The 17,884-nt window shown below is 38.5% G+C and overlaps 1 protein-coding gene across 1 annotated transcript in view; it reads left to right on the forward strand.

Annotated features, from left to right (window-relative positions):
• PLEKHG1 (pleckstrin homology and RhoGEF domain containing G1) overlaps positions 1–17,884 on the forward strand; it is a 136,142-nt gene that overhangs the window by 35,395 nt on the left and 82,863 nt on the right. Inside the window, exon 2 of the mRNA XM_055714211.1 lies at positions 3,642–3,716. Coding sequence (XP_055570186.1) covers positions 3,668–3,716 — 49 coding nt within the window. The 5' untranslated portion in view covers positions 3,642–3,667. The remainder of the gene's footprint in view (positions 1–3,641; positions 3,717–17,884) is intronic.

The raw sequence follows: 17,884 nt of genomic DNA on the forward strand, positions 1-17,884 counted from the left end.
AAATGCTGCTTCTCTGCTGGATTTTATGCGAGTCTTGCTTGGCTTATGGCAGTACTGCAGACAGAAATACTTACTTTACTAGCCTGATGAACAGTATTTGTCAGAGGTTTCCTTCCTAGATTAAAACTAGGAACTTTAGCATTCCTTTATTTACTTATTTATAAACTTTTGTTTTCTGAGTAATTCAAAACTTGATATGTTACAGAAAACAAGAGTGGAGTTCTATAATTTTTTTCTTTAAGTCTTTCCTCCTTCCGCTAGCTTTGTTATACCTCTCAGAGAACAAAAGGAAAGCAAAATAAATCTTACAAGATTTATTGCAGTTACATGACAGAAAATCTTGATTACTTGGTGATAGGACTAGGAGTGGTGAAATGGACCTTTTTATCCAAAAATGTGGAATTTTTAAAAGTTTTTTAGTATTTTCTGCAATTTCTAGCAACAGTGTGGAACCAGTTTGCATTAATGAGAAAGAAGGGAGGAAGCATACTTTTTTAGATTTTAAAATAGATGATTTTTCATGCTTTTTAAAGAAGTCACTTAAAATACTATTCTGTGCTGTGCAACTGGACCTCAATTTTTCAGATGTGATTTGTGAAATTGACAGTGCTGTAAGAAAATGTTGAAGGCTCTACGTGGGTCCTGTCACATTTCCATCTGATTGAACTGTCCTGGTACTATTGACCTCCTGTGCTATTTAGAAAAAGCTAGGAAACAGCAACACATTTCACAGACTGATTCATTACTGAAAACCGTAACAGAGTGCAAGTGTTTCTAGACTGTGTTCTGTAGATGTACTTTCTAGGCACAGAGGCTGACTTGCTTCAACCTGTTATAACTATGTTGTCTGCCATGCTGTCATGAACTGTAATGCAGAGCTGCTAAATTGGTAAATCTGTGCAAAACTATTAGTGGCACAGTAGTTTTAAAATTGCCTTGGATTATCCAAATGAGTTTTTGAAACAGAGAGCTCTTGTGGTTGTTGAAAGTCTGAACCTGTTCAATAACTACCCTGGTTTGTGTGCAATGATTGAATGATCCAGCTTTCAATTTACCATTCCATTATTAAAAATGCCAAGGTCGTTCAATGCCAGTTTGAGTCCTGCTTGGGTTTGTGCTGGGGATGATAGGTCATGCTCCATAGAGAGGGATGAGCACAGGTGCTCAGTTAAATTCCAGAGAAGTGACTGTGGGTAGATGTCTTACTTTAAGTGTAATTATTTCTGATACGGAGTTTCAATGACATAAAAGCAGGCTTATCAGTTCTTTAGAAGGTCAAGTAGAAAGAAATGTTGGCCTACTTCAGACGAGGAAAATTAGACTTGCATAAATAAAAATTGGGGCAGGAGGGGCCTTGCTTGTATTTAGCAGTTCTACAAAATGTCAATAAAAAATAACAGTATTTCTGAGACTACCAATTTTATGCCATTAATGCGTCAGTACATTACTCAGTGAACATTTTCATGGTGAAGTTTACTTAATTTCTGTGCAACTCCAACCAACCAAAACCAGAAACCAAATCTGTGGATATCCATATTTTATTATTTTAAAACATGTAGTTCCCTGAATTTCTGATACAAAATGATTTACCTAAAACGTAGAATTTACAGAAAACATTTTCTTGGATTCTGAAATTAATCACAGAAGTAAATATTGTATTTCTTGATATGATTTCTTGGTTCAAAGGCACTGTGTGATTAACTAGTTCTTAACAACTTTCCAGTCATCCAATGATTTACTAGTAATTTCATTTATAAACTGCTGCAATGATCATAGACAATATGTAGTGCATCATTGAATGCAGAGGGTTGGACAGGAGCTTGCCAAGTTTTAGAGTTAGTTGGTGTGTGTATTCTAGACAACTGTTTTGCGATGACAAGTATGGATAATTAAATTTGAGTAATCTGTCTGAAGAACAAATTTATTTTTTTAAATGTCTTCTAGAGAGTAGGCTTCTGGTTTACAGCAAATTTATACAGGATTTTGGAGACCATTAAATGTTTATAGTTGTTTAAATCCTCTTTTGAGGGCACACTTATTTATTTAGTTTGTGACACAGTACAGCTGTGGTTTATGAACTCATGTGCACAGACCTTCAGGTGGATAAGCGTTATCACTATTAATTTTAGGGAGTTGAGAGAAGATTTTTGGCTAGTATCAAATCTCTAGTGTGCATAACATTGCACAGATGAAATGTCTATGTTAAGGACAAAGTGATTCCTAAGACATGGCTGATTTTTATCCCGAGTACTGGAGATGAATAGGCTGATGTAGCAAATCATATGTACAAGAGTTTCCATCAACTAAATAAGAATTAGTTTGTACCCTAGGATGTGCTAATGGATTGTAGCCTCAGATCTGTATAACATTTCTAAGCCTGTTACATATACGTGAATTAAATATGTCAAATATACTCGCCCCAGATAGCATACCTGAAATACTTTCTGTGACTTAAACTGCTTAAGAAATCCTACGTGTTTTGTATAGTTTGGTTTTAATGTAAAACCAAGCCCTTTATTGGATGTTAAGGCTGAAATGTTTTCATTCTGGGTCTGGTAATAGGATTCAAAACAAGCCATATGAATTTGACAAGATTTTATGGATTTTATGAATTTGAGAGGAATTTAAGGTGAGGGAGCCATTTATTTTGTGTTCAGTCTCTGTTCTGCTGCAGGGTGAGCCAGGGAGGTCTCCCATAACTCCAGATCTGATGATCATCTGAAGTCTGCATGCCGAATCAGCTCTGTTGCCTCAGCATCATTAGAACCAAGACAATTCAGTGACTTCACTAGGATTGAAGGCTGCACAGCTAATACTTCCAACGCTGTGCACTGTGTATAGTGCTGTACACAGCACTGTGCTACATGGATTGTCAGCAGAGGTGAAGTCCCTGCCCCACTTGGTGCACAGTCTCCTTCAGGCAGAGAATCCTGCTCTTTTTTAATTGTCTTTTCTTGATGCATCCTATCTGATCTTGAGCCTTGCATTATGTAAAATGAAGTATCAGCCCAGCTGATGATGGGAAAATACTCATAGGTGCAAAGAAGGAGGATACAAAATCCCAGTCAGTGTGAGTTGGCCACATGTTGACCACTGGCCAATACCACAGAGGGTTCATAACACTGCTGTAAGAGGAGGTGGGCTTACTGCCTTTCTGAGAAGCCTTTTCTTCACTGTGCCTTGCTGGGAAGGAAGAAATGTTGGTGCTCTACAATGTAGTAAAGCTTTAAAGTTAACGGATTTTGTTTAATGTAGGCTGACGTGACCCTCTGCATGACCACTCTTTCATTAACTGCAACAGTGCAGGAGTGTAGGCGGTTCTTCTGTCCCACTTCATGGGCCTCTCACTAGAAATTCACTGGGGGGCGGGGGGGATATCCAAACTGCTTTTAGTCTACTGCTGCGATTTATTAGAGGGTCCTTTTCTGCCTGCCAGTTTGGCAGTACGTCCAGGTGACAGTCTACTGAGCAGTGTTGCAGTTAATCTCTAGGGAGTTTTGCTTGTTTACGTATCTTACATACAAACACGGAAATCATGAAAGCTGAAAATCCATCCTTCACAGGGGTCATGGGGCAGGAGAGTGTCCTATTAAACATACTGGTTTTGATGGAGAATGCTTTCTTTGTTTTGTGTCCATTAGGTTTTACTAAGCCGGTGTCTGCAGAGATGCCAGATAAAACACCAGGTGGTACAGAACCTGTCCCCAGGAGTGAAGGTTAGCAGTTTTCTTTTATTTTTTTGACTAATTTTTCAAGTCAAAAAGCGAGTTTCCCTTACTGGCCTTAAACTTAAGGGAAAGCTAACTGAGTTTTATGTGTGCGTATTTATCTAAATAGCAGGAACTTTTAACTTGTTTTTGTCTAACCTTTCTGTACCTCCCTGGCCCATTATCAATGATAGTACTAAAATATGTAATGAGGGGGGAAGACCAGTGGGCTGCTAGGATTTCAGCTTTAGAGAAGATATTTTCTCCCCTTTTGATAAAGAGAATCTTGTTGACCAAGGCCAGTTTTTCATATGGGATACTTAAGTCTCATAGAACCAAAACTGACATTTGAGATATGGGATGATTGACACAAGGAGGAATTGAATATGCATGATTTCCACTAAAATCAGTGGGATCTTGAAATGCTCAGTCTTCCTGAAAATCAGACCATATTTTTCTTTGCAAGGTCTATTAACTTTAAATTCCCATTTCAGAAAGTTTGGTACTTGGTTTCAGAGAAAATTTGTTCTTTAAAAACAATTGTAATCCTGCTAATTAAAGTCCTTCCTCAGAATCACTGCTGAATGTTTCATTAAAATATTTTATAAAAATTTGCTATTTTAAATGAAGGTTGTGAGATGTTTCCACAGTTTCATGGCAAACTTGTAGTAGCTCTTACATACGCTTGCTTTCTAGATCATTGCTGTCCCCACACAGGGGCTGTATTAATTCAAATGTGTATTTTAGTTTGAATAAAGCTTGTGGCTCAGGCTGATTTATACTGCTTTCTCTCTAAACCTAAAGATACACATCTCAAAAAGTTTAAAATATTTTCATTGCATTGAACCTCAGTTTTGACATTTGAAAAGCATAAAGGAACATGTTGCAATAATAATTTCAAAAAGCACATCAATAACAGCAAAGAAATTTCTTTCCATGTAAAGGGTATTAAGCTATGCTTAACTGCAAAAGGAGTTTCTATTAATTTCTTTTTTAAAGTTACTGTAAAGCTTGACACGTTATTATGAGAACTCTCGACAACGGAGGAGAAGCAGTTACAGCCAGTCTTTCAAAGACTGAGCTCGCTCTGATTCACATGTTGTGTGCCTCCCTTACAAATACATTTTGAGGCTAAAGGCGCTATAATGACGTCCAGTTAAAATTAACGTCTACACTTGTGCCGTGAATTAGGATGTGGAAGAAATTGTCATTTGTTCCTTGCTGGTTGCTTCCCTAAAAATAGCGTATGTGATCACATCTGTGGCTCTCCTAGGTATTGATGAAGCCTAAATGTGTTAAAGTTATGCTGATGATATATATTATATATTGAATTTCTCTTCTGCCTGTGGAACAGTGGCAGATACTGCTGCATTTCAGCTCTCCAGCCTCTGGGAGGAGTTCTGGTAAATTAAGCGAGACATAGGGATGATACAGAACTTTCATATCAAATCTGGGAAAAACTCACTCTGTCTATGAAAGAACTTTATTTTCTCGTATTGCGTTTTAGTTTGTCACATAAGCAACTTCAAGTAAGTGAGTTGTAAGGCTTGCTTTAACTTTACATCAGGAGTTAGAGAGGGTAGGACTTGTGATAGCATAGAGCCATAGATGGGCTGGGATCAGGGATCTGGGGGAAGGAAGGGGAGGGAGTGGAAAGGAATCCTGCAGAGCATCATTAATGGTGGAGTCACTGACAGCATCATGTGGCCATCAAACAAGGGTTGATTCTCCTCCTTATGCTGGCAACGAGAGATTGATGCCTGTGAAAAGGCATGGGGGAGGACTGAGAGCTAGCATGTGCATGTGTTAGACACTGAAAAGACAACAGTCATTGAGGTCAGGATGTCCCAGGTACCACTTTACAATAATTTTCCTGCTAACTCCATCCCCCAAACTAGAAGGTTGAAACTGAACACAGGGTTGTTCCTGTCTAGGTACAGGAGAGGGAAGCAGGGAGCTGCTTGTCTCATTTAATTTTGGAAGACTCATGAAGCCTTCAGTGTCTTTTTGTTTCTGTAAACATGGTTTCGTTTCACCGGAAGTGACAAGTAAAAAACATTCCAGAAACATTCTTTTCAGTTAAGCGGGGATCTAGAAACCGCCCTGAGGATCTTATTCAGTACCTTCAAGTTTTGGGTTTTTTTGTTTTTGAGTAGCTTCCTATGTCTGTCTAATCAAGCAGACACATATAATATGGAAAGCTAAAACTGGAAAGCTTTCAGATACCAAGTTTGACTAGAGTGTTTAGGGATAGCACAACTAAAAATCTTTTCCACGTATGCTTTGTTGTACATTTTGAGGGAATTAGTACAAGATTCCTGTGACTTGAAATTTCTTATATACACAGAAGACACATGAAAAATGATTGTCTGGATCACTAAGAAACTGTGGATATAAGGTTGTGTGACTGTTTATATGTTCTCTCACACGTACAATATACACATGTATATACATATGTAGAAATGTGTGCATGTAGACATATACATACAGCCTTAAATTGTGAGATCCTAAGGGAGCTGCTCCCATGGGTGGCATGGTGAGTGCCAGCCTCGTGGGATATGCAATTTCAGGGTTCCCAGGGTAGCGGGTAAAGGCATGGCAGGGCCTCCTCTGGCACGCTGTGCTTCAACTTGCACGCTTCGCCTTTGGAAATAGTCTAACTTCTCTACATTATTTCTGTTTCCAGAAAACATTGACCTTCCCTCCCTCCCTCCCTAACCTAATGCCTCAGGATATGACCCAGGTGTGAGGAATCTGAAAAGCAGATAAGACTTCTTGTCTGTGAAAATGAGCTCTGTAGCTTTTGAGGTGCAACAGGCAGTTTCAGTGAAGCTTGCTGCAGTGTGTTGGTTTTCATGATGCTCTGTGTTTTATAAACACTAGCATGAGGAAAAAAAAGCTCAATAACTACCAACAACTTAGAACACTTTTCTAGATTGTAGTAACACAATCTCAGTTACTTAACGGATTACTGGTGATGTTGGCGAAGAAAGAAAATACAATAAAATATATATTAAAAAGCTAATTAAAATTGTGAGATAATGCTGAGTCTTCATTTTTAAATTAGTTGTCATAGTATTCTGTTGTGATAAGAGCTTATGAAGTTTTTCAACCAGTTTGTATAAAACTGCTTTGACAGATACAATGTTTAGTAAAACAAAATTTGATTTAATCTGGATACTTTGTTTTTAATCGCTCTTCTGAAATGAGTTTTTAGATGTTAAAAAAAAAAGGGTGAAATCATGGATAAAAATAAATCTTCTCTTAGAGACCTATTCTTACATCTTGATGAAAAATGTTCTACTAAAGACAAAACATGATACTAGTGTCTTCTACCGATACTAAATCATTAGTGCTGGAAGTTAGAACTTTGAGAGGTTTTGTTGCTTTATAAATACTCTTACTTTCAAAGAATGGTATGATAACATTTACTGAAAAGAATTGTCAGGCGTTGCCAGTGGCTGCTCTAGCACTGACTGATCAGATAAACTTCCGTAGTCTTTGATCATATGCAGCCCTCTGTTTACTTAGTTTACTAGTAAGTAGAAATGTTTCACTGGTATGACTGAGACAGAATTAAGAAGTGTTTAATTTATCATGTTTAAAATACCACTGCTACTTACATGGATAAATGTTTATGTGAACTTTCTTAATTATTTCCAGACATCTTATTGCTGCTTGGTTTTTTTGGTTGTTGTTTTTGTTTTTGTTTTTTTTTTTTTCCTCAAAGAACTACTCTTGCTATCATTTGTTTAAAAAAACAAAAAACAAAACCAAAAAAAAACAACCCACAAAATCACACAAACCAAACCCCCCAGTTTATTTGTTGTTACAGATTTGTAACAATTAATGTTTCACATTTAATAAGGCTTAAGTTGTGTTGAGCAAAGTGTTGGCAAGGTAACTGATTATTTGGAAACTTTAAAAAAGTCAATGTTGCTTTAACCTAGCAGTGCCCCTTGCTGCCCCTCACCCACTGCTGTGGGTTAACCCCAGCTGGCAACCAGCTGACAGGATAGGGCACCCACTGACCCACTGCTCCATACACTGCAGTTAAGCCATGAGGCACACAGAAGCAGACAATTGAGAAATGAGTTTCCTGTAATTAAGTTAGTGGAACTTAGTCCTTGACTTGAGGGTCCCCAGTGAGCGGGTAGACTATTTGCTTTTCTGCCACGTCTTCTGTCAAACCCTTTAGAGTCAACAGTTACATTTATAAATGTCACTGCTTGCTTTGTGCTATAGCGGGGAAAAAACTCAGGACCCGGAGATTCAGTTGTTGTAAAGATGGAAGTGTGTGTATACCACACTTAAATATTTTTCAAGAAGCTTGGGTAGCTATCAAGGAGTGGTAGACAAACAAATTAAAACAAAAATCCCCTACCATGATCCACATATAACTTTCTTAACTGTTTTCCTACAGCAAAGCTATTATATTCTGTTTACAATGGTTGCATTTAGAACAATGTACTATGTCAATACCAGGAAGTGGATTGAGTGTATTTCTGGTTTAGCTTGCAAAGGAATTAGCATTTGTTCTGCTTGTGTTTGCTGAAAAGTCACTCTTAAACTTCTAGACTTTTAGTATAGTTAACCATTGGAAATCAGGCTGTGACATGAGTACCCCACCCATTGCACAAATTCCTCCTTTCACTTGCTGAGAGGCTGCTGTGGTTCACGGCAACTGCTTCTGATGGCATCTGGAGCTGGGCAATTGCTCAATTGCAAAAATTTAGGGGAATGATTGTAGACTTTTCATCACAAATTATCTTACTAAACCAACTTTTTTTTTTGATAACTTAGCAAACTTTTGGTGATACTGAATGGTTTTTATGAGAAGTGCTTCATCCTGTGGATTACTGATGAATTTTTTTTTGTCATGATACCTTTGAACAGCTGTTCGTAACATACCTAGGTTTGTTTCAAAGAAACCAGATGATGTCTATTCGGTATCTGTTTGGAAGGCTCCCACGGTCAAAGTTTTTGGGGTATCAGTCAAATGCTGCCATAGCAGTAGCTTTATGCAAAAGGCTTAGAAAAGACGTATGGATGTGGGAACCCTTATTAGGTTTCTCCAGTCAACTTAACTGGTTGTTTTTCTGCACCTTCTTTTTGAAGAGAAAGATATGAGGAAGTTACACTCCCCTAAACTCTTCTTCCTTTCCCCCTTTCCCTTCCAACTTCTTTCATTAAGCAAGAACCACGACTTCCCCCAGCTGGATCCTCCCTTACTGACTTTGTGGTTCACACTTGCATCCTGAAGGAAACTAATGTTACACCTGGGCTTTATAAACAGCCACTGACAAATCCCAGTGGACGAGCTTATGTCATTGCAAAATATCCTATAGTAACAGCAGTGTTTTTCCTTGCATTGTGTACCTGATGGCACTAGTGGGAGCCTACCAGCTGTTACTGTTGTTCTTGGTAGAGACTCATTTAGTTTTATAACTCCTCTGACTTCTGTTTGTGTGCTGTTTCTCCTATAATATGTGATGCTGCACAGGAGAAACATGCAAACGCAGCCATGTAAATTCGTAGACTGCCCGCTGGGTCATAGCTTTCAAATGCAGTGAAGAAAATAGCACCAGTATTTCTACCTCCAAATTTTGCTAGGACTGATTCTTTCATGGCAGTAGTGCCAGGGTACAGTTATTGAGGTTAGTAGGCACTGCATGCTGCTGTCTGCGTGGTGCTGTGGGGCTTTAAGTGGCCACATAGCAATGTACTATCTTGTGCCATGGTGGTGGAGAAAGTTGTTGTTAGGCTTTATTATTACTACACCCATACAAAAGTGGATGGGAAAACGAAGCATCTTTTCTAAAGCTTTTTTAAATCTTAAGTGCATGTGAAGTCACAAATAACTCTGGTAACGGTGCTCTCATAGGCTTAATGATATATCACCGGGCTGAGATGCACACAAAAACATCTGTGTGCTTAGGAATGGTGATTGTATACTTCGTCTACCTGCTGCTGTTCTTTGGAACTAGTTTCTTTATTATTCCTTGCTCCATTCTCTCTTTCCTCCAGTTCTTGCTGCCTAACTGAAGAGATGTCTGGAATAAAAAGTGTATACCGGCTGTGCTGTTTTGTGGACAAGAATTTATGGCTATCAGATAACACTAGATGAGTGAGATTCAACATAAAAGGTCTTGGCTATTTATGTAGAAGGTGGTAGACACTGACTTCACTGCCAAAAGATATTGTGAACATACCAAAAAAAAATCCTGTGAGTTGAAGGGGAAATCAGAGAAGTCTCTGGAAGACAGCTCCAAATAAATGAGCAACTGCAAACCAAGGAAATCCCTTTAGTTGAAAATGGTTGGAAGCTAGAAGAATGCTGAGGAAAAATATAGTATATGATTGCTATGTTCTCGTTGTCCCCAGTAATATAATCTTCCTGTACCAGGTTATTGTTCCTTACTTACTATTCATAGCTTCATTTTGTAGCAGCTTTTAGTCCTCTGAAAACCGTATCTTGAAGAAAGAGGAAGTGTCTGCATAAAGAAGATAGCTGAAATTGTTGACCCTAGTGTTTATGAAAGGACGTGGTGAAACCAAAGCAGATACGAAATCTGAAATCTGATTGAAAATGGGAGAAAAGCAAAGTGGAAGGGTGATGAAATTGAATATTCTGTTTCTGACTAACTTGTTGGCCTCTTTCTGCACACTGTGAGAGGTTGGCACATCTTTGAAAGACTGGTTGTAGGCTGTTGCTGTAATGCATAATGACTCTTGTTATAACTCTCTTGAGAAATTTGGGTTAGTTCCAGTCCACCAAAGTTGACTATTAGCAACAGCCTAAGCAACTGCTGTGCTGTCCAAGTCCAGCACAGCAGTACATTTGGTACTTGCAGTACACTTGCTTTGCTGCAACCAGACTGCCGCCCCTGTGTTCTGCAGCGTGGCTCGTATTCTCTAATAGTGTTACGATGCATTAAACCATGACATTGAATCACTTTTCTTTTTTCCTGAAAGCATTTTGATGAACTGACTTAGTCACTGGGCCACGCTGGTTGGGTCCCACTTTCTCGGTTGCCAACAGGCTATTAACTGGATAGGCTTTTAAATTTTAAAAGTCCTCGGTGGAGTGAAGAGGAGAAGGAGGTGGTGTGGTGGTGGCTCCCTTGATCTAGGGCAGGGAAGGGCGGTGAAAGGTAGACTGTTCTGGACATTGTGAAATGTTTGATTACAGTAAAGCCTGCTCCTCATCACAAAGTGAAGATGCATCTGCTGTAATGTTATGGTGGTGAAGTCACCAACGACAAAGGCTGGGCTATTAACAGGCGGAATAACTTGTTCTTCAGATGCCAGGCACTTTCCCTGGTGTTGGGGCTGACTGGTATCCCGCCAGAGATCAGTGTTCCAGTCATCCGCAAGTTACAGAAAGCTTATGTGGCCTGAATTGCTTAAACTTGAGGTTTAGAGATCTATGGAGAATTTTTATATTGATGATCCTGTTTTTAAAGAATTAATTTTGCTTTTCTGTCTCAGTGGTAATGAATTCTTAGTTCTCAAGTAATGTAGCAGCGCAGCACTTGAGTTTGCACTTTTTTGCTTTTGTATAAAGAAATTGTACATGATACAAAATTATGCGTATCACAATTTATACATAATGTGCACATATTAAATAAGCTATTAGGAGTGGTACAAAATAGGGAGACTAAATGTGGCTTGATGAAAACCAGCTAGTTTCTTTAGAGCACTTCTGAATGCTAATTGTCTATTTTATTTCTAAATTGATGTTCCAACTTGAGAAACTTAAAACAATAAAAACATTCCCGGAGGAGCAAAGGTTCCTACTTTTCTGTGTATCCTAGTGTAAATATTCCTCTCAGTAGGATGCTATTTAAAACTGGTTGAAGATGGTCCTCTCCTAACTGTAAGCTTTTTTAAAAAATTGTTTACATTTAAGCTGCAAACTGTAATTTGACCATCAGCCTGACTCAAAGCTGAGCTTGGTCATCTGGCATAAAACATTGCCAGTGGAATTTGTAACTATATCATTCTCAACTTTACCACATTTACATAAGAAATAAACCCACCCCCCCAAACTGCTTCACAAACAGAGCCTGAAAGTAAAACACAGTGATGGCATAAAGGAGTTTCCAGCATCTGCCTTTCTGATCAGAACAAAAATTGTAGTGGTCTGTTTGCATTGCTCAGAATTGCCAGGGAGGCAGAGGGCAGTTGTGACAGGGCCCAAGCGATGCCATCTGCACGGTGAAGCAAAGCAGGGAGCACCCAGCACTCCCTCTCCTCCCCAGCTCCTGCTCCAGCGTCCTTCTAATGATGGCTCACGCTTAGTGCTCTTGGGTGAGATCAGAGGGGGGAACGTTCCTCTTCATGGTGGATGTCCATCAGGAATGATTAACAGTGTCTAATTATTAAATTAATAACTTTGAGCATAGCTATGTATATGTAATACTTTAAAGAAAATGATTGATTGAATACTCCTTCATAAATAGCTTTTTTTATTTTTGTGTCATGCTTAGCTTCTGTCTTCCTTACCATCTTGGAAATATGCTGTGATCCTAAAGAAGCTGTTGCATGTTTACATTTTCTTTTCCTGTTTAAAAATATTAACAGCTCTTGGAGAAGACCCCAGGCAGAGGGTACACTCTGATATCTCTGTAATGCTGCAGTCTTAGCTGTGCATGACCTGGAGTGGAAATATAGAAGTACTACTCTGTGATTGCAAATGTTAGCGGTATACTTTTTATCTGTTCTTTCCAGGGTGGGAATGACAACCATTGGTTCTCTTGAGAATTTTTTTTTTTTAAAATGGGAAGACTTTGTCACCAAACAGAACAGTTATTTTTGTTAAAGCAGCGATTATGTGTTACATTGCTGTTCTGCAGTACATAGAACACCCTAAAAGGATAGAGTTATCATGTTAGAAATCATGATTTAAAGTAATTTCTTTTGCCAGTTTCATCATAGGTTTGGGAGAATGGTGTTTTGGTTTGGTTTGGTGGTTGTTTTTTACTATCATATATTCCAGGGTTTTTACTGCTCTCCATATTATTGTGTGGGCACACAAACAATGATATGAACGTAACTGCTGCCAGCCACCCAGGGTTAATATACAGAAAATGAGCAATATTAACAGTTAGTTTTTCTGTCAGTGTTAATATTGGATTTTGCTTACATTAATAGGGTCTAAAATACATTTCAGTACTGTGAAGTCAACAGTTGCTTAAATGTAAATTAGGTTTCATCCCAAAACCTGTGCTTTTTGCTCCTTTTGAAATTTCCTCCACGTTCTGTCTTGCTGCTTTACTTAAGCAATATGCCAAAAATCTATTTTCAGATTCATTGATTTTCCCCTCCTCCCCAGCCATATTTCTCCCAAAGCAACTCAAAGGACATTGAAGGGTAAGAGGCAAAAAAATAATTACTTACTACCAGTTAAAGTGAGCTGCAACTCTTAAGATAAATTAGGTTGTCAAGGTTACATTCTTTCATCTTGGGCTGACCACAGCCTTGAAACCAATAGATCCAAAGTGGTAAAATAAAGATACTAAGACTTTTTACCCTTTGAAGTACCAAGGTGCAGCAGCACAGATACTTCCTAATTATTTACCACTTTACTCTGAAGAACTCTGACAGGTGCAATATAGTTAGCAAATTCAAGGCTGCTAATATTAATTATCACTTAAGAGTCACTGTGGGTTTTCTTTGTCTTTTTGTCACCTAATTATGTCTAGCAGTAATTTCAAACTATGCCACTGACATTAGAAGTGGGCTGAGGCGCCTTTGGTAGAACCTAAATTTAGAGAGATTAATAGAGGAAAGCTTAGTTGTTAGGTTTTGCTTTTTTAATTGGCTCCCCATAGTTTAATTTAGCTTAAAAAGGGGGAAATTGCTGCTTGCTGATAAACCAGAAGGGGGGAGCTAGCTTTGATGTTTTATGAGCAATGAAATATTAATAGAAACTTTCTACGTGTATTGGAGAGATATGTCAAACTATTGAAGTTAGCTTCTTGAAGAGTCAGCAAGCTGAAGAGAGCAGGAGGTGAAGGGGGAAAAGGTTTGGGGGGCTGCTTCTGTTGCACTGTGTCCAGGTCTGTTAGTGGTGCAAGCAAAAAAACCCTGGAGAGGTTGGATTTAGCGTGCAGGAGGCTTTTATTCTTCAAATTAAAGCCACATTATGTTCTAGTAGCCCCTTTAGTCAGAACATGCTGTAAAACCTATCATGCAGTTCAAGACATTAAAAGTTACCAAATCCTTTGAAAATGGTAGCTGTTCTTAATTGTGGGTTTTGTGGAACAGGGCTTAATATAAATTCCATTACACACATTTTGGCAGTGGTCCCCACAACATATATTTTATAGAATAATTAAAAATGGACACAACTTCCAGGTGCAATACACAATGTTCTTCCCATATGCAGACAATGCAGCCTGTGCTTCAGGTGATGGAAGGACTAAGAAACTGTTTAAGGCGGTCAGAGTTTGAATATAACCTCTCTCCTAGCAAGTCTGGACTTTCCTGGTTCAGGAAAGCCAGGCAATTCAAGTTATTTGGGTTCTGTTATGTCTAGTTTCTGTTGAGATGGTTACAAATAACATGCTTCCTCTCGGTGTCAGTGTTTGTGAGAAGGGTGGTTATCAGTTTATATATTTGTACTTTTCACTGTATAAAAATTTCATGTTGATGGTTAAATCTTATCTTGCGAGAGGGTATATCTTTCACAATGTAAAGCCATATTTGAAGAATCAAGTTATGTACGAGGCTAATCATCAGGGAATTTTGCTGGGTGTCTGGCCAGGAGATGGTTCTGTCTGGTCATGTCCGAATCAAGCCAGCATTTCTAAAGATGGGATGTCCTGTCCTGAATGTTTTTTTGATTAAATATATAGTTCGTAGGCAACAGGAAATCCTTGAGGAAGATACAAGACTGCTGTGACTCTCCCAGAAAGAAAATGGCTGCATTTCAAGGTTTGTGCCTGGTTAGGATCCCTACCCAGTGAGGCACACTTGGTATTTATTAGATCCCAGCCCTAGAAGCTCTGTAGTCATTCAAAATGAAACACAGAGAGCACCTTCTTTGGGCAGTAAGTATAGATATGTATGAATGGATTTTTTTTCTCATGTCTTTAGTAAATTATTTTTTTTTCCACAATTGAGTAGTAGTAAAATAAATTATTTTTATTTAAAGACTATCTAAAGTTTTTGGAAATCATAGGCTTTCCGGTTTTAGAGAATTGGCAGTATTAACTAGAGGCACTGGTCTACCCTTATAGCACCTGGCACTTGAACCTGAAACTGAAGGTGCCCTGAAGTTGCCCTCATCAACCTGACCACACAAATATTTTGTGACCTGTTAAAACAGGCAAAGTATTTAAGACTTGTTCTGCTGATGGCTAGAAAATCCTTCCACATGACAGAAAGGTTTTCTTGAGTGTGAAGTTAGCCATGAAGTTGTTCCTCAGAAATATGTATGAAGAATGACCTAATTTTATTACAAAGCCATATTAGTTATTAAAGGTAATTGTTTAGTTCAGCTGCTTGTCTTCCACTCTCATTTTCACCTCTCGAAAGAAAAAACTCGCATCCACATCTTCTCATACACCTGAACTCCCACTTCTCCAGACTTTGGTGTTAACAGAGCACTGTGCTGCAAGCCTGGCAGAAGGTGCATTCTTACAATTTTTGGAGTTATGGGTGGGTGCAAGGAGCTATATAGTTGAGTGTATTGTAGGACTGAGGTTTTAGGTTGCATCTTGAAATTATAATTTTGGGATATACAAATATAATTATTTGGTTAGTTTTGTATTTCTTGATAATGTTGTGTATTTAATGAAGTGCTCAGAAATAAATATTTTAAATATTTCATAAGAGAACTGCTGAAGGAAAATGCCTGCGTTCTATATGGCTAAGAAGTCTAATGCCATTGAGAACTTCAGTTCTTGTATTAGAGTTCTGCAACTCTTACTGCAAGACCTGGCTACAGCTAGGATAGCAGGCACTGATGGCTTTTGGACAGGACTTACATTTATGCTTAATGTTTTCTAACTAGAGAGTTTGTCTACTCTGCAAGGTTGCCAGTTGGGAAGCATACTGAGAGTATTGATTTTTTTTTTTTTTTTTTTTTTTTTTTGGCCTACACCCCAGGCTCACAGTGATATGACAAGGTTAGTTTGCTTTGGAGAAGCAGTAATGGGAACTCACAGTGCACCCTTTAGGGTGCTGTATGCTTCTGGGGAAAATGCTCCATACAACCCTTCCAGAAATGTGCATGTTGAGTCTAACTTTCTCAGTGAGAACAATTGTTTCTAAATAAGCTGTGCCTCTGCAATCTTTTACTGTGACTTAAACTTTCGTAATATATGTAGGCGCTGTGCATTTATCACAGACCACAACTTGCCCATCATTTCAGGCCTGGCCACATTATTAACGCAGCAGCTCCAGTCCAGTTTGCCACTCATCTTTCAGACAGATGGAGCAATGCAGATATGATTCAGATTATGCCTTTGGAGTCCCTTTGTGCTCTAAATCCAGCCGTCCCAGTGTGTTCCCTTGTCCTGTGCTACGCTGAGCTCTCCTGGCCAGGGAGAGGAATGGTACAAGCCTATCAGAGCTGGCTGTGGCCCCAGCTGGGGTTGTGTAACCAGGCGCAGGAGCATAAGCCAAAACCACCAGGATTACCACGCATTTTTAGGTGCTGAGCCCTCCTTTTTGTGAACAGACTGAAGACAGTGGTTGAGACTTTGTTTGGATGGCAGGTAAATTCTTCCTGCCTGTATTGTCTCCCAGCTTGATTGCTTTTGCTTTTTTTATTTTTTTTCATGAGCCCTGCTGGGGAGGATCTGACTCAGCTTTTTACATTCTCTTGGTGTTTGAGAATGTATTTATTTTTTTTTAGATAAAAAAGTACTACTTCTTGTGCTTTTTTTCCCCTCTTTTCTTCTTTTTTGCTTTCTTACTCCTTGGGGATGCTGAGCCTGTATTTAGATTTTTCACATTTTTGGGAGATAAATGTAAAGTGGCTTCTGTGGGTCCTTTCTTTGAGACGTGGGGAAATCAAAGTTCTGCTGAGAATAGAAGTCGGTATACAATCTTTTAAAGTTCATGAATTTAAAAGCCATGGAAATTAATGCTGAGACTGAAGTGTATGATACCCCAAACCAGGTTTGCACTTACCTATGGTGGGAAGTGTTGCTGTAGTGTTGTCACTTCTGAATACAAATAACTGCCTTTCATAAAATTGACAAAGTTTATAGTCGTATTTACTTTACAGCTACTTTTATAAGCTACCCACACCCTTCCCTGCATGTGAATAAGAGCTGGAAAGGCCACACTGATAATGTCATACCAGGAAATCTTTAATGTAAAATACAGAGAACATGGGGCGAGGAGGGGGGAAATCATACTGAAGGTAATGTAAGGAAAGAAAAATTGCTGCTTTTACTTCTGTGCCTTTTTTTTTTCTTTTGAGTTTAAAAGAAACATGATATAACATTTGACACAAGCCAACAAATGTGTGTGTAAGCACTGCTAACACAGGGAGACTCCTTGGTTCCATTTTTGAGCCTTTACAATTCTAGAACTGAACGTGAATTAAAAAAAATGGGGGGGGGGTGGGGGGGGGGGGGTGGTGCGGATGACCCAACAAAAAACTCTATATCTTGCAGAGCTGAAAATACTGCCTCTTGACCAGAGTAGATCCTGCTTAATCTTTTTCTGCCAAGTTAGACATTCTGGCAAGTTTCCTCAAGTCTGGATGTATTCAAGTACTGCATTTGGCAGACCTAGTTTGTTACTAAGTAAAGATATATGAAAATCCCAGTTCAAACGTTTCATCCTATACTTGTTTTTACAATCTGTCAAGAAGCACAACTAATTGATATTTCACTTTATACATCAGATATAATTTTTCTTACAGTACTTTATGTATCTGGAAGTAGATTTTTTCCACTTAAATGTCAAGTTCTGCTACTATATATTTCATTTGAAACACTTCTTAATACATAAACTTTTACAGAATATGTGCTCTTTCTATTCAGTGATGTATAGCAACATTTGGTAAGTCACTAACAAAGGGTTGTCACCTATTTTCTATCTTTTTTCAAATTCATTAATTCAAAGTCTTGGATTCAAACCGTTTTACCTGACTATAATGTACAGTCTATCTCTGCAGAGGTTACATCCTTATTGTCATAACTTAGTTTATG

This window comes from Falco cherrug, chromosome 6 (genome assembly GCF_023634085.1).
Source record: "Falco cherrug isolate bFalChe1 chromosome 6, bFalChe1.pri, whole genome shotgun sequence".
NCBI classification, from domain to species: domain Eukaryota; kingdom Metazoa; phylum Chordata; class Aves; order Falconiformes; family Falconidae; genus Falco; species Falco cherrug.